Below are 19,050 nucleotides of genomic sequence, written 5' to 3'. Positions count from 1 at the left end.
AAAAAAAAGGCTTAAACAAACAAACAAACAAAAAAAAGGCTTTAACAAACAAACAAACAAAAAGAGTCTATTCTTCCGAATTTTATAATATCGGAATACTAGCGCCACTGTAGTTTTCAGAAACTTTTCCCATGTACTTATTAAAATGTAGGCCTCCAAGATGACTTTTCATAAAATAGTTCGGATATAGTGGCCGGACAAGAATAGTTCAACATCACTCGTATATATAAAATCCGGAGGCACGCTCTACAAATAATCTTAATTCTAATTTCAATTCCGAAATCTTGCATTTCAAGCCTTCAGCCTCTCCTGAACATTGATTACAGAGGATACTCTTGAATAAATGAAATTGCATGAAGGACATAGAAGGAACAGTCTTACTAGGAAAAAAAAATTACAAACAACTTGCCTGCAACTGATACTTTCACTTGAGAAATGAAACTTCAGCTAGCTCATAGGACAAAATATTTCTAAACTGTTTCTTCGGTAATCGTTTTGTATCTTGGGATTTGTTTTAAATCTCCTTTACTCCTATTTTTATCCTCCGTGACTAAGGTTCAAGAGGAGAGCCAAAAGCTTGACAGGAAGTATTCAGGAACTTGACTTCTAAAGTAACTGAGATAACAAAGCTTTTCGATAAGGGAATTTTGGTAAATAATGCGCAAAAAAACAAGATTGATTCCTAATAACATTTATTGCTTATATAGAAATTACCAAACTATGCATTACAAAAATTCCTAAATGACGTAATGTGAATTCATACTTATGAAATTCTTTCATTTCTTCCCCATTCACTCCCTATTTCAATCAGTATTTACAACATCGTGAAAATATACTTGTCTTGTTAACCTTTCAGGTAAGTATATTTGACATTCGAAATTTAGATTGAAAGTATTTCTTATACACAGGATATATATAATATACAGGGTCTTTTGTGTAAGACATAATCAAAATATACAAAATATTAATTAGTAAATATACAAAATCGCAAGGTTTTAGTTATATGAAATAGCAGGTACTATATCATAAGCGACAAATATGATGAAGGTACATAGAAGATACTGTATTTTTTTTTTTTTTTAATTCATAGAAGTACCTTTGTTGCAAATGATGTAATTGATCGGTATATATATATATAGATAGGTATGTGCTACTTTCTTGTACTCAGACTACTATATCAATAAAGATTTGTTATGTTTGTGACATACACAATAAAAGGTTTGTACATTAAGTATTCATCCGTTCCTGCTACTTTTAACACATCATGTACCTGCTCCGGCCTATTTTTCTGTTTTTAATTCTTGAAAATTTGTTTTTTCTACACCTCATTCTGACACAAGTGTGAGAAGCAAACACAAATTTTTGAAGACGTTAAACGATAACGGTAAGGTATTACTACAGCCTATCGTGTAAGTTTCTCTTCAAAACAGTAGTTACGAAACTTACCTGAGAGGGACTGCAAACAATGTGAGAATAATGTTAATAGTGGCGTTCACAACAAAATTTCATCAAAGCGAAGGACTGGGAGGATTCCGCACGCAGGTTTTTTACACAAATCTTGAGGAATACCTTGTTAAAGGAGGGTTAAAACTTGGAAACTCCCTCTCTGCGTACGCCACTGAAGCAGGACAACATTGGAGTCAAGGGCAAAACTTACATAAAGAAATGGGGAAATGAGTGCGACCTAAATACCGCGCAATTACATAAGTTCCCGTTGTCAAATATAGAACGACGCATTACTACAAATATAAACTTGAATTAATCCTAGTATCATTTAATAATAATTACCAAAATTTTAAACGGGGATTCCCATCTTCCTCGGTGGCATTTTCTTAAAGGATCGAGTACACACTTCAACTCACAACTTATGGAATCAATCGTTAAGGAAAATGTGATAACGGAATACTATCAGCTTCCAGACGTTCCGGTATAAAACAGTTTCAGATTTACGTCTTCCCTCAAGAATTGTTCATAACTTCAAATATCTGGTTCTTACTGAAAACAAGTTAATATATCTGCGATATTTTTTTTTTAATCCTGCTTTTTATTGGTTATCGATACTCAACTGATAGTCACTAACTTTGATCAGTGTTGACCTATTATACTGTAAATTTTCAGACGGATGTTCCATTTTTTAGTCTAAAAATCTGGGAGTTCCACTTATGACAATCCAAATTAGCAGGAAATCTTGGGAGTACATTAGGTTATGCACAAATACATGGTTAGTGCTGGTCATAAATTGTAACCGTATAGTACATGTGCACCAATCTGGCAAACTGAGTTTTAAAGAAAGTTAAAGGAACTTTCGTTACTGATAATAGTGGTATTTGTGTAATACAATTTTTATTTCTAGAATATATATATATATATATATATATATATATATATATATATATATATATATATATATATATTTGTTTGTTTGTTTGTTTGTTTGATACTTCTATAACATAACGATTGATGCTATAAAATGTAAATTGAAGTTCGCAGCCGACGCTTTAACAAAACGCTACTAAAGGGACGGGAATTTCCAATGATTGATAATTACTAAAAAAATAATAGACATATACCAAGGTTAGCCCAAGTTAATATAAGGCAAGTAATTAAATCGAGATATTTAAGATATGCAAGCTACATGAAATACATAGGTTGGCAAACCAGTGTCTTTAGGAGGCCGAGGTAATAATATAAGGGGAATGGTATTAACAGTCCCCCTTGCGCAGTTATTTTTTCAGGAATCTTATGGAGTAATTTAAAATTGAAGAAAAAAAGAAAAAGTTCTTGCAGAAACATGGAGGCAATAATTTGTCCAAAAATTACTTGCAAAAATATTCATTTAAATTGGAAATTGGAAAGTCCAGCTTCTACATAAAAATATATTATTTTTACATTTTATTTAGTTTGAAATATATAGCTCAAAAGAGGATGCCAACGCATATATATATATATATATATATTTTTTTTTTTTTTGCAAATTTATATTTTATATACACTTCTCTAGACTTACACGACAGGCTGTATTTATAGTAACAATATACACTCACTCATAATAGGAGTATTCATTTGACACTTTAAAAATACCGACTGCATCGCTGTTTTCTCAGGGATGGTGAAAGACTGAATTAGGGCTCTATAGCAATTTGCCTTGCAGAAATAACTATATAATTGTTCTTAGCCAATCTATCACACATCTGTTTTATTTACAACTTGCAGAGAATTTATTTAATCGGTGACACTTGCGATGTTTCGAAAATGCTTACTATAACAATACTTTTTTTTTTAAAACAATTAACCATGATGAAAAAAGTATATTGTTAAAATTGAAGATATTTTGAAGAAACGTATATTACCTTTTCCAGAAAATATGCCACCTCGTCTGCTGGGTTTTATTTTGAATTTCGATAAAAATTTCGTGACTGTCTTATACACCATAAAGTCTAATTCAGTAATATATTCATATATTTTGTGGAGGAAAAACTTTTCTCCATATACTTCAATTAGAAATTAAATTTAAACAACAACAATAATAAAAGGAAACTTCAAAATGCAAGGAACAAGACCTTAAAAGGCTTTCTTGAGCATTTGGCAAAGTTTTAGGAAGATGATGTTTCAGCATTATATATTAATAATATATTATACTTCTATACTTTGCTATGTTCAAAAATATATAATTTAAATTCTTGTATTTTTACTTGGCATTTCTTTATAGCCTAAAAATAAATTTTGGCACTTGCAATTGCACAGGTTATCATTCCTTTTTAAAATGTTCTCACAATTCAAGCTGGGCTTTTTCAGTGTTTCTAAATAAGCATAAATATACAGGAAATAGCATCTTAAAAAAATATTCTGTTTTACATGGTTCTCTAAATTCACAAAGTTAATGGATGGGATGTGCATTTTGATACTTCTATGGAGTATATAATATTACTAATCATATGAAAGATCTGTTCGGAGAGTAATGTCATACATTTTACTGTGAAGCGACTATACGCTTCAATGCGTTTTATTCGTCGGGATCGATGGTAGTGTAAGTCAACTACCGAGCGAATGCTTGCTCAGTTTCTCCGAGCTATCAGAGGTGAAGGACGACCATAAATCTATCTTTCGTCTCTTGTACAAGTCGCGATGCAGCACTTACTGAAACAAAGATATGCATTCAAGTTTTGTGTGAAACTCGGCAAGTCTGCAGCGAAAACTTTTCCTATGGTTCCATAACCCTTTGAGGATGAATGTTTATCACAAAGATAAATCTACAGAGGGAACAAGACAGTTTTGAAAGGCCGTGAAGAGGTCGACGACGAAGCCCGCACTGGACGCCCGTCAACCTCCTCAAACGACGAAAATATGACTCGTGTGAAAACTTCTGCAAACAGACCGTCGAATGAGTGTTCGTTTAATGGTTGACATGTTAAATATTGTGACCAAGGATCTGCACATTAGAAAAGTGTGCACGAAGCTTGTTCCAAGTGTTTTGACCGACGACGAAAAATCTCACCGAATGAATATGTCAAGAGGTTTTGGAAATGTGTGAAAATGATCCACACCTTTTGGATAATGTGATTACGGGTAATGAAATGTGGATATCCCAGTATGATCTCGAAACGAAGAGCGGGCGTCCTCTCGCCCCAGGAAGGCTCGAATGAGCAAATTAAAGATCAAAATTATGCTGATTGTGTTTTTTGACATGAGGAGAATCGTCTGCCGTAAGTTTGTACCTCCCTGGATAATCGTTACCTCTAAATTTTACGTAGAAGTCCTCAAGAAACTGAGAGTAAGGACCCGACGCGTCAGATTATACATCAGCGCCAATTGGAAACTTCATCATGACAACGCACCAGCCACACTGCCTTCGTCGTGACCAGCTACCTACGCAAATCTAAATGGTAACGCTGCCTCAGCCACCCTACAGTCCCGACTTGGTTTCCATAGACTTTTTGTTTCCCAGTTTAACTCCCCCCCCCCCCCTGAAATGTTATCGTTACAGAATAATTGACATGAAACCAGTTTGTGAAATGACTTTAAATGCACTTCCTGTACAGGCCTTTCAGGATGCCTTCGCAACATTGGAAATCCCGCTGGCGATGTATCGATGCAGGAGGATAATATTTTGAAGAATTTTAATGTAATTGTGTAAATAAATGTTTATATATATATATTTATAGACTTGGTGATATTACTTTCCGGACAGACCTTGTAACTTCGTATTTTATTGGCTTGACACGTTCCCAGATAAATATATTGCATTTGCAAACTACTTGAAATTACATATAAATATATACACATTATTAATCACAAAAACTGGAGTTCTACGCATTTTACTAGATTCCTATTAGCCTTTTCTATAATATTCCATAGCTTTACTTATCCATAAATTCTCTTTTCACAATAATACACTGAAACAAAAAATATAACTCGAGACATAACCATAGTTCAAATACTGTTAAAATTATCTGAATACACTTTTCGATTAAATATTCACACGTTCAAAGTGAAAATCAGTTCTTAGCAGACATTAATACGATTTTCATCATCTCTACTTTTTTTTTTTTTTTTTTTTCATTTACAAAATACTGCAGAAACTGTAAATGAAAAATATTACAAAATTATTCAATTGGTTTCGAGTACTTACTGAATATTATGTACACAGTGTTACTATATGAAAGACAAAATGCTCTCAACCCTGCCCACAACCAAAGCTGTGAAATAGTATATGGGATCCTGGATTCGATTTCCTGTAAAAAAGCACTGAACGCATTATAGTATTGCGAATACTACATTTAAACTGTGGGTCCACGCCTCATATAGTCTCTGTGCTGGACAAAGACGCTAAATTTCACCAAACAATTAAATGAACACAAAATGAACACAAGGTATATAATAGTGTGAAGTAAGGAGTATTTATCACTGTACTTAATGGAACCTTTTTTATTTATCTTTAACGAAAAGGGCATATGTAATAAAGCTTTTCGAACACAACATCTGACACTTGGTGAAATATTTAACAATGAAAGATTTTGCCCTTACATGCTAATGTAGTTTGGCGTTATAACTCACTGGCTGGCTACACGAAATTTGTTTTCTTTCTTTTGTGTAAGGTGATCTGTGGTCAGCGCAAGTTTCTATTACCGTTATTTCTGACTTTCTAGATTTGAATTCGTTCTCTTTTAACTCAAGTTATTTCCCAAATTCTATCAGGTGTTGAGGCAATACAGGAAACACTATGCTTATACCGGATATACCACCGCCCACCAAAGATATGCGGTCTAACGTAGCATTTTTCAACCTTTTTTAGTTTTGGCACACTACCTGTGTAATTTATAATCCTACGGCACGGCACACCTTGTGTTTGTTTATTTTCCTTTTTTTGTAGTTAGTAATAAATTACTTTATACTTGAAAAAAACATTAAAAAAAAACATTACCTACGCAACTATCCTTAACACTTTTTCACCGACTTCAGAAAAAAAATGAAATCTTTAAGTTTTACGTCCCACGGTTATGCCGGTTAGGCTAAAGGAGACGGGGATGGTGAGAGATTCGTGAAATGGTGGAATGAAGAAAGTGGGAAGAAACGGGAGAACCCCGAGAAAACCCACGAGCACGGTGTTTGTCCACCACAAAGTTCACTTGGCGGGGGCTGGGATCGAACCCGAGACCCCAAGCACCAGAGGTGAACGCTCTACCACTGAGCCACCGCGTCCCCTGACTTCAGAAAGAGGAGGAGGTTCTTAATTGAACCCATTTATATATATGTTCTAGGTATATTCATCCATAATTAGGACACAGGTGCACCTATTTTGAGTATTCTTTGTTATAAAAGGTATATCTTCCCGGGGTCCCATTTAAATTTCTTTAAAATCTGATGATAATCTTTCGAGTTAAGACTATGGAAACATATCAACGAATGATGCGTTACTTACGGCAAACTAACATGTTTATAGACAACCAGACATTCTTCAGCGTGATTATGGTTGCACAGCAACACAGGGGTTATTCTGCAAAGTCCGGAACGCTAACAATTTAAACAAGTGAGCTACGTGTGTGAAGTCGGTTGATTAAAAAAGTGTAATTATTATTATTTATAATTAGTTTTAACGTTTAACTTTTTTTGCGGTACAACGTTTGAAAACGGCTGCCCTTACCCTTTGGCTAGATAGCATAATATAGTCCGTGCTGCCATCGGGAATCTAATCTGAACCCACACATATCAAAGGCAAAATTCTACTGAAGTTTTTGGTTATTCTGTAAGTACTAGAGAAATATATTGTAACATTATTTCTTCATTCTTTAGTAATATTTTGAAACAGGAGAGATAACATAGGTCAAACCAATAAAGTACAGTGAAATTTAAAACCTAAAACAATTTAAAACAAAATATTTAATACATCAGCCTCATTACTACCACTAGGATCATTCCTACTACATAAACATTCTTTCTTTATCTAAAATACCGTACACACATATATATATTTAATGTATGTATATATATCACGTAGGTTTTTGGTCAATAATAAAGTGAAGTGAGTTTAGCATAATATACCAAGAAATTGATTCAATAAATTTTAACACTGAAAAAACAGTAGCAAAATAGAGAAGATACCACACTTGAAACACGCATAGTAAAACCACTCTTACATTGTTTACATTTACTTCTTATCGAGGCAATTCCAGTGGAGGGATATTGCGTTACACATTTTTTTTTTTTTTTTTTTTGTAAAGATTAGTTTACTCTATAGGTAAATCTAGTATTTTATGCAAAGTACTATTAGCAATTATTAGAATTATTTGATTTTCCCCGTGATTTTGTAGATTAATAATATTAAGTACTCTCTATAGTCAAATATATTTGGTACAAAGAGAAGAAAATAACAGCTACTTACACAAATGAATCCTTACTTTCTAGTTAGTTCTTACGAGCCTAAAATACATTTTCCTTCAGCACTCTTCGTAACACATAGCATTTAAACCACACTCACGGTAGTCTGCCTTTACATGACTAGTTCAAAAAAAGTGCATTATATACTTAATCAAATTTTAGGTTAAGTTCTTCAGAACAAGAGTGTAACACTAGTATCTACATCTTTGCAGTTTTTAATAGAATGAAGTAAAACCCATGTTCTTATATTTTTATTAAAGCTAAGTATTAAAAATGAAGATAACCTGGAGAAAGTTGTGAGAAGCCACTGTAAAACCGGTTAAGTTGGCCATACTTCTGATGAACCTTACATGTATTATTCCATTCTTGGCAAACTTAGAAAGCGTTCTTTTCTTATGTAAAATCCTTTTAGTTTGGTGAAGATTGTTACCTTACCATTTACACAAGATGTATCCAGGAAGTACGTTCCAAAAGTGCCCCAAGATGGCACAAGTGGTCAGAGCGGGACGCGCTTGCACAGCAGTAGACGAGACAAAAAGTAGCCATAATCTGGCGCGACTGCAGTTGTATGGAGTAAGTGCTGAGGGAACTTTGGTATGGGTGTGCGTATACAATCTCCCGCCGGGCGCAAGGTACGCGCGATAAACAGATTTCTCAACGCTAAGAAGCTGTCGACGTCAGAGATCCACGAGTATGTAATGAATGAAGGTATGGTCAGATGATGATGCTGACAATTCACAGTAAGCCACACCAATGTGCACGACGAACAACGTAGCGGCCGACCACGGTTGGTTGAGATATCTTTGACATCCTCTTTATACCATCAACCTCGCACCCTGTGATTTCCTGTTCCTCCACATGAAGCAATCGTTTCGACAGCTGAGGTGAGATAGTTGTGGTATTCTAGTTAAAGTCCTTGGCGGCGGAATTCTTTGACATAGGCATACAAATGCTGATGTCACGTTACAATGAATGTTTCAACAAGGATAGTGCGTAGGAATCTATTAGAAACGCCATAGTAGTAATTTTCTTTTGATGTTCGTCTTTCATTTTACAGTCATCGGATATTACTTTCTGGATGCGCCTCATAATTTCTTTAATATCAGTTTTACAGATAATTAGATGGGAATAAAAAAGAAATGACATACAATAAATGCAACACATCAAATTGCTGTGTTTAAATTACATAATAAAGCATTTGAAATTTAGTTTACTTTTATTACATAACTACTTGAATATAGCCATGCTTCGCACAGGGGCTGTATTTAGAAGTCAACGCCTGTGGGAGTATCACCATTGATCTCAGCAACCGCGAAAACTATGGATTTGATACTAATATATGTCATTTTGGGCCCTTTTTTTTTTTACGTCTCGGTATCCACCTCCCCCGCTGACTCCCGGCCCGCATGCAATTGTAACTAAATTTGCAAGTCATCGCTAATGGAAGTGTCCCCATTGATTTCAGCGACCGCGAAAACTATGGATTTGACGCTAATATCGGTCATTTTGGAGTACTTTTATATGTCTCAGTATCATCCCCCCCCCGGTGACCCCCGACCTAGAGCCGAATAGCGCGAATTTGGATCGGAGTTTCATTATTGATTTCAGCGACCGCGAAAACTATGAATTCGACACTAATTTCGGTCATTTTCTACTACTTTTACATGTCCCGGTAAACACCTCCCTGAGACCCTCCTGGTTCGAATTTTGACAAAAACGTTTAACTCTGGTGTGGAGCCTGGACCAAGGTATTCGTGATTAAAATTTGGTAACTCTCGGTCAATTTGTCTGGTTCCCAAGCCGGTTCCGGTAAACGCCACCCCTCCCCCCTCTGGTTCGAAATTTGAAAAAAGGGCTTCGTCTTGATCTGGGGCCTGGGCCAAGGTACCCCTGACCAAAATTTGGTAACTATCGGCCCACTCGTCTGGTCCCCAGGCCGCACACAGACAGACAGACAGACAAACACAAACTCTTTATTTTATTTATATTATATTGATACGGATAAATGACGATGAGACAAATCACAGCCTAAAATAAACACGAAGAAAGAAAGAAAAAAGTAAAATTTGTTAAGTTGGTTGCGGTCCTAATTTTGTTACCAAACATCATGTATTTAGGATTCGTTCAAGATTTCAATAGAACAAATTTTCATCTGTGGAACTACAAGAGCAAGCGAAGTAAGTCTTCGTAACAGACTTACACATAAGACAGACACTTTCCTTCCGAGTTTAAACATCCATTCTAAACATCTGGGTTTCAGAACACCTCGAGTAACTTATTTTACTAACCCTACTTCACTCGCGTACTTACTTTACCAACCCTATTTATTCTAAGGATTCCGAATTGTTATTACCTGCATATACAGTGCTCAAAGTCATGAAATTCAGGAATCGCTTTCTATTACTCTGTAAGTACAAATGTTCGTGCATAGGTTCATTACTTTCTACAAAAAATGCCAACTTAAACTGGCTTCACTCTTAGCCTAGAGTCATTACAACTTCGAATTTAACAAATACAAGATTTTGAAACGATCTCTTTCACAGTACATTATTTGATACTTATATTACATGCTACAACACAATATTTCGTGCACGATAACTATGTCAATTAACTGCCAATTACCATTTAGATCTACATTAACTAACATATAAAGAAATGTTAGCCTTTTACTAGATATCTTTATGAATTACAAAGTATCTACTATCCCATATCAATGATATTGCAAAATAGCAACTATTTAATGAATAAATGAATGACACTTTCTTTCTTTTTTAGCTTTTATAACTCTTTAGAAAAAATAATAAACAAGTCTTAGTGAAATTTAAGGGTACACAGTATTACACTTTGGAGTTAGCTACTCTATAAACAAAGACGAAAGGAAGCATTGAAAGAATTTGGGCGGATTTCATGACTGTTTCAGGCTAAGCTTACTTCCATATCACTTGTCACCAATACATATCTTTCATTGTACAACACCAGAAACAACTTCCACTTGAACATGTGATACTTCTCAGTGTACACCACTTCGCTTAATCTGATCAAACTTTTTCAAGTGTATAAAGAGTTACTACAAACAAATACAGTATAGGAAGACAACTGACGATGCTTGGTGCACGGACGATTATATACAGTGTCACTGTAAGCCGAATCTACCAATAGAAATTCGTTCTCAGATTACTATAGATTACGCCAATCACCTCTAAGTAACACATTGGTTCGATTTCCGAAGCCATTACATTTCACTGAAATTTACATTAGTATAATATTCCCCAAATTTCACCGTTATTCTTAAAAATAAATACAACAGCGATGTGCTACTAGAACATGGATATATCTATAATACTGGCCTATCACTAGTATAGTGTGCTAAAGCTAGTTTGGGGCAAATTTCATCTCGTAACAGAAAATTGAGTATTTCAAAAAATGTCAACTTTATTCTTTGTTTTAGTTCTCCCGGAAATGATATTTCTAAGAGCTGATATCAAATGTATACTTTAATACTGATACAATCTGGCTCATTTTGATTAATTTCCTATTGCCAGGGCACACAATAGGTGAGACTTAGTTAATCAAATATATATAATTATTCTTGCATTTGCCATTGTGTATTTCTGTAACTAACGTTTCGAGCCTATACGGAGTTCTTTCGGTTTGTGAAGGAATAAAGAGAAAATAAATAAATGAAAAAGAAACTGGAATTAAAAGGAAAACCTGTATGGATCCGTTCCACGTGTAAGAAATTCACAGAAGTAAATTCCCCTTGAAAGTCTCCGGAGCAATTTATTTCTGTGAAATTGCCTGCTCGTGGGATGGATCCATGCATGTTTTCCTTTATTTCCAAGTCCTTTTTCCTTCAATCCACACATTCAAAAGCTTGAATAACAATCCTGTGTAGGTTCGAAATGTTGTCCCCTTCCTGGTCTGGTTGGCTAGTGCTTGTGTCTTTGGGGCAGGAAGTTTCTGGCTTCGATTTCCGGTTGAGAGCATCGAACCCATTATCCTGGTTAAAATCTCACTTTGAACTGTAGGTTTCGTTCTATATGACCTCCCTGCTGACAAGGGGTATAAAATACAATTGAAAACGTTGTAGGTGGTTAAAGAAATATACAATTAGGATTAGTAATTAGATTTCTGGGCTTTCGGCATCTATGGCTATGTTAATCCGTCACATATGAGGGATGACGTTCATTGGCTATCACACTGCCAGGAAAATTGGAGAGATTTGGCCTGGACCATTATGTTAGATACCATTCCGACATTTTCTGGTGTGAATGAGGAAAACCTTATTCAAAATGGTTGGTCTGAAAAGTTTTTACTAGACTGCCTTCATGAAGTGTTCTTTGTAAGTGAAAGATAACATAGTACCTTAAAAACTATAACACCCAAAGAGTTAAAAAACAAATAAATGACTGGATAGGGTCTCCGCTTACCGTGTTGATGTGTTAACCACTAAAACTATCCTATCCAGTTCTCTCCCTGATTAGCCACATATTTGACCACTCTTGAGGCCGGTGCTCAGATAATATGGATTGTACTAGAACTATTGTACTTGGACAACCCAGCGTTCAAAGAGGTCTTCACTACTTTGCTAAAATGTTAAGACCCAATAAATGAGCATATGGAATTGAGGTATGGACCAAAGCAAAACACTGTGATACTTCTCCAACTAACGAAGTCTCTCGTCTTGCGAGTGATTCAACTTACGAGTGAACGAGTGTTTGTAAGAACTGCTCCAACTTGCAAGTGAATATTCGACCAACACATAAAAGATATGACAAAAACTCGGGAAAATTATTTTCAGTATAAAAATTCAATTCGAGGCGAGGAGATTTTCACGACAAGAATAGCCTTCTAGAATGAATTTAATTATGTAAGTCGAGGCACTACTGTAATTTTAAAGACTTTGTGAAGGAAGAAAAAAGTGTACTATGATATTAGTATTTAAGAGATCGCTCTTAAAAATATATATTGGGATGTAGTAACATTTAATGGCGACCCGTGCGTTACAAATGTGATGGACAGTTACTATTTAGTTAAGAGTTTTGCTTAGGACAGCAAAGGGAACAGACATATCAACTGGGCGATACTTTAACACAATGAAGGACAAGCATTGGTCGTTTTACTTGTATGTGTGCATCAAAAGAGATCCGAGTTGGAACCCTCGTTATATTATATCAGTGCTATTGTGTACAGGGATTATGAAGAAAAATTCCTGCCCTTCATTGAAGGACAACTGGGAAACGAAGTTAGAGGACATCTTACAGAAGTTCAACAACATGGTCACGCATCACAAATATGGACAAAAAATGTTCCAGTGCAGCATCTAACATCCCAAGGCCTTGTCGGGGGAGAATGAAAAGCTATGAAGTTTGAATGAAATCGAAGAAAACAGGACTATCTAGAAAACTAAAGCAAATGGTCCAACCTAGTGTATCTAGTGAACGTATAAAAGAGTGAGAGCAGTTGGAGAGTGTGAAAAGTATGTGATAATATATGATTCGAAGCAATATGGGAGTACAAATACAGAAAGAGCACACACCATTCTAAGCAGGAAGAAAACCAGATATAGCGGTGAAATTTTAAAGTTATAAGAAGAAACAGAAGTCTTGAGCGTGAAAAGGAACTAGAAGGGAAAACAGATTGTAGTTAGTGAACAGTTTTTACACACATTAGGCGAGAACTAAAGAAGGGGGAAAATACATAAGACAAGTCAAGCGAAGAAGTTCCACGGTATTAGCTTTACAAAAGCTGAAAATAGTAGACGAAATACAAAATTAACACAGAAAATAGCAGTGTTTATGAAGGGAGAAAAGTGATAATACTATGATAAAGAATGAAGATCACAAAGACCAAAGGCTACTTAGCGCAGCCACCATGGAAAAGAGAAGATTAGATAAATCCTTGCAGCACCGAATCCATAGGGAACAGGACCAAATAATCTTTCTGAATGTAGAAGGGCTGGGAAGTAAGTTGACACCTAACAGCTTCCTACAAGAAATATAATATATGTGTGAGAGAGAGAGAGAGAGAGTGTGTGTGTGTATGTGTGTGTGTGTGCGCGCGCGCGCTTCATAGAAGCGACAAGGACAAATGAACACTTGTTATGAATGATCACAAAAAAAATTAACAAAATCAAAGTGAAATATAGCAAATTTGGAAGATCTTTATCTGGAATTGCATTTTTTTTTTATTCATAGAAGGGGGAGTAACGATATTGAGAAAATTAAAACAGAATATAAAGGTGTCCTTTGGCTAAAATGCTCTAATATGGAAGATATATATTAATCTAACACGATATCACCCAGAAAACTACATTTATATATATAAAACGTCGACCTACAGCTTAACATGGAATCCGAACCACAGGAGCTACCATCGGGATTCGAATTCGTGCCACGAGGGCATTCTTCAATAATCTAGAGAAGGAAATAATCTGTATAGATGGCGAAAATAATTACGTTCTTCTTTATGATTTCAATGCTATACCGGAATAGCAACCGATAGGGAAGAAATAATGGGTAGTATGTAAATGTAATGGATACTTTTTTTTCTAAAAGGATATAATAAAATAGGTGAGAATGCTTAATATATCATGAGACTTAAGTAAGCCAAATATATTGCAATAAATACGAAATGATCGAATATATCATGAATATATTTTTAGAAATTCTTCACTTGAATTTGCGAAAGGAAAATGACAATCACACAGCGTTGGGACCGGGTACAAGTGTCCTAGATTTAAAGTGTTTACTTCAACCTTCCCGCAAGTTTTCTCTGCTTCACAGATCAATACTCTGTTATAAACAATCCAAGCGGAAAATATAGAACTTGTTCTCCCCTCTAGAAATGAATAAAATAAAAGGCAGAAAATAAATGTAGTTGGCACAACTTAATTTTAATTAGTATTTTCAGAAATGAAAATTATTTGTACGAAATGACTACGAATAACAAATAAATCATTTCCAATGGTGGTACCACAAACATTTAAATATACACATGAGCCGTCGCTAGTAACAATATAAATTTCTTTTACACTTGAAAGAGCTTGGCCAGAGCGATATATTATGTAATAAATAAAATACTATGAATTCTAATGCAGAACATTTCTAGTAGTTTACAAGGTTACAATGAATTTGCTGCAGTTATAACTGAATTTTCTAATCAAGTCTGAGATGGTTCAACATTATTCAAACGAAAAAACGAACTTTTTGGCTTGAGTTACGAAAACACCACGGACGTTTTCAAAATTCAAGTGTCACTGGAAAAAACTAATTTCTAAATAAATATTGTACTCTCAGATATACAAATAGTTCAAATGTCGTTGTGTAATAAGTAAGCTGTAACATGTCGTTGACATAGAAGTTTTAGGCTTTTATCATAGCCTTTATGAAAGATATAGCAACTAGAAAATTGCAGATTTCTTTCTATAATATTAAATCAAAATTGAATACAAACAGTTTAACATTCAAAATGCTTGACACCCCAAAGGTGAAGTTTCATTCTCAGAAAATAAGTAAACTGTGAACAACTTCTTACACAATTGCGAAATGGCAATGGTATTCTGAAAATAGTGGCAGAAAACAATTGAAAGCAAGTTTTAATATAGTCCGTCCGAAATGACTTAATCTTTGTGGCTGGGAATTGCTGAACTTTTAAGAACGTGCTGACTGGAATTCGTTCATTCATTTTAAACAAAGGAAACCAGAAAATGCAGTCAACTCTTCTATTTTGTCGTCGAACGAAGAAGGTACCTGATTGAATTCTTAAAGAATTCTACGGGAGGTGGTGGTGGGATTGAACGAAAGCAAGGAAGGAAAACTCCTTTTAAGAAATAGAGTGCGAACGAAGTTGCATTACTTTCCGCGTGAGCGATTTTTCACTATCATTTCGTAGATTTTGATGAAACATGGTATATTCTTTCAGAAATACAATTCATTATATTACTTGGAGGTAGATCAGTCAAAGATAAGTGGGTAAATTTAACCGTCCCTCTTCCACCGAAAATATTCCCTCGCATCAAATGTGTACTGTACTAGCAACTGAGGTACTCTACTTCCATCAGCGATCAAAGTCATTATGGACGAACTGTCATACAAAGATAAAATACCATGATAATGTTCTATTCAACATAAACTAGCATAAACGAAGTATTTGATCAAATAAATTTGATTTATAACATTTTATATTACTTACATGAAGCTTACGTAACAGAAATGTGGACCCCATAACTAATTTGTTCTTTAGAAATGGCCCTTTCAGCTACACATAATCAACTGAAATGTAGATAAAGTGTTTTTCTTGACAAAAATATAAACTCACACACGAAAAGATCTGTTTATTCAGAAGTGAAGCATCCAATTACATTATTTATAATACTATGCAAATTACGTTCGCTCACAATTTGTACACATTAAAAATAATAAAATGCATACTTTCTTTTTAATATGGACAATTATTTATATCAAATAATTCCATGTAACTGTGAATTTAAAGAGAGATAGCTCAAGCAGTTGAAATCACATTGTTATTCACAACAAAGATAATCTTAAATGTACAATCATCAGCAAAACAAAATACTCAGTAAAGTTGTTTTACCAGCATCCTTGGTGTACAGAAAGCATTATCTGTATCATGCTGAAAATCATACTCGATACTTGAAGTTTATACCCATATATTTTCAAAGGTTCTTGGTAAACATAATAGATAATTGAAAAATAAATAAGGTTCTTGGTAAACATAATAGATAATTGAAAAATAAATAAGGTTCTTGGTAAACATAATAGATAATTGAAAAATAAATATACTAACTGCTGTATAAACAACTCTACGTTAATTCTTTGATACGTCAACCACATTGTGGACGTGCATTCAAAGGACAAAAATATGTTCAAATACAAGTTATAATGTAATGGGAAAAATTAAAATCGAAAGCTAACTTATGAACAAGCATACGGAGCGGAGCATGTTGTTAACACCGTTCACTATTTCTAATGAGTGGATCATGGTTACTTTTCACTTAACTTTATTCTACCCTATAACCTGGTTTTAACTCTCCTTGCTTGAACCATAATATGAAGAGAAAACTTGTACAACTTCACGAAGCTTTGAGTTTAGTCTTTTTCAAGCATCTGTAACTATCACAGACTTAAATCCTGTTTAAACTTGTTAGATTTCCAGTTACTTATTTATCAACCATAAAATCTACCTCAGCATGGACTCAAATTGGATGCTTTGTCAATTACGAAGTAAAATTTATCTTACCATATGACACTGGACTTCACTGGTTAGATATGGGTCAAGAATTTGGTAATTATCAGTGGTATGAGATATCACCTCGATATGGAGTATCATCCCGGTAGTTGCTACAGCAAAAAGAAAAACTAAATAATCAGCGCGAGTACTCCCACTTTGCCTTGGATTACGAATAATCATATTACCATTTATTTCACTCCGCTCGTTATATTTATACTGCTAATAAAAGATTCTTAAACGATTTTATATGAGTTCAAATACGATTTCTGAGCTACCTCTTTATATGTATTTTCTGTTTTCCATTTATTTCGTTTACTTGTATAGAGTAACACAAAAGAAAATGATTCATTCACACAACTAAATTTATCACAGTATTCATTATGAACTTTGGTATAGTAAACGTAAATAATAATATAAAAGTAAAACAAATTCCACAACTTGTCTGATCATCACTATTATCCCACTTAATTCTCCCTCCTTGAATGTTATAAACATATATGTAAGATGTATACATATAAATTAGCTGTTTTAATATTTACTTACTCATTTCATCTATATAAATAAAAGCAACATTGGTCATGAAATCTTGCACTTATTTACGTGACATTTACATCCCATAGTTCATACGCAGCGTAAATGTACAAATATACACTAATATACTTCATAAAACTATACAACAGTATTTGTCCCACAAGTGAGCTAGACAATGGACCTTATATATATATATACATATAATATTCTTATATATATATATGTATTGTATACATAACAAAGTATTGTCCTTTATATATGCATGAGTATGTGTATATACAAGTTTATGATACATCACGGTAACTTTCACTGAAAACCACACCACATGTATAAAGAAAGAAAATATTCTTCAACTCCGTAAACTTTTCACAGAACACTATCACATCCATCACTGTTTCATTGTTGCTGAGGAGGGTAGATTTGTTGATAGCCATGTCCACTTTCCAGACTTTGCGTGCTATCTATGCTGTAGCCTGTTATACTATCCGGACTCTGCAGTGAGGCAGCATATAGTGGATTCACTGGCGTTGTTCCACTATCGAATTGGGTGCTGTCGTAAACACTGTTGTTCTGAAATGTAAGACAAAACGTTCTGTAATATGCGTAACAAAAATGACGCATATTTATAAAGCAACAGCGTATGGTCTAAGAAGTAGCAGAATACTTTGTGTCAAGGAACGTAGATGAGCGGCTAAGACAAAATGTTCACGTCTTGCAATCCCGGGTTCCCGCCGCCCGTAATCCTGCCGAGATTTTTTTTTTTTTTTTTTTTTGAGTAAATTTGCATCACGCGAAGCTGGAATCATAAATTTAAATATAGTTTCTACAAGTCCTTTCCGAATTTATTTTCTATTTTCAATTAATAAAATTTCAAATATAAAATGGTCTCAAGGCCGTTATCTGGAATATACTCAAATAAGTAATAACATGAGATCTTACGTGTAACACAATAACTAGTAACTAATCTGTAGTATGCCATAATATTTAATAAAGTGACTTCAAGACCGCTCCTGCTCACCTTGTTATCTTACATCGTGACATGGATAATTTTATTTTGAGTTCTACACTTTATTATAGAAGCTCCATCAAACTACGAATTTATTCTAATTATGCCACTGAAGACAATTACGCTACTGGAAGCAAGAAAGGACTTAAGTCGCTTAGGTCTTTCAGAGAGTAATTTTATTTTATATAATAAGCCCTGTTGAATACCAGGGCAATTTAAAACGACATGGTTTTACTTTATATCTTATATTATTAACCCCTTTCTGCACGATTTTTTTCTTTTAGCGAAAAAAAAAAAATAATAATCAGTATTGGAAATCCTCATATGGGAACTTGAAAAATGAATTAAAACTTGAATTTTAGATTTTTCACTTAATTCGGACGAGA

At 34.4% G+C, this 19,050-nt stretch overlaps 1 protein-coding gene across 1 annotated transcript in view; it reads right to left on the bottom strand.

Annotated features, from left to right (window-relative positions):
- Positions 1-679: 679 nt before the first annotated feature.
- Positions 680-19,050, bottom strand: part of LOC145673102 (transmembrane protein adipocyte-associated 1 homolog) — a 56,863-nt gene continuing 38,492 nt past the window's right edge. Inside the window, exon 9 of the mRNA XM_081742467.1 lies at positions 680-18,228. Within this exon, the coding sequence (XP_081598593.1) occupies positions 18,055-18,228 (174 nt within the window). The 3' untranslated portion in view covers positions 680-18,054. The remainder of the gene's footprint in view (positions 18,229-19,050) is intronic.

This window comes from Thermobia domestica, chromosome 16 (genome assembly GCF_964235325.1).
Source record: "Thermobia domestica chromosome 16, izTheDome1.hap1.1, whole genome shotgun sequence".
NCBI lineage: Eukaryota > Metazoa > Arthropoda > Insecta > Zygentoma > Lepismatidae > Thermobia > Thermobia domestica.
This window is presented reverse-complemented; position numbering and strand designations above follow the sequence as displayed.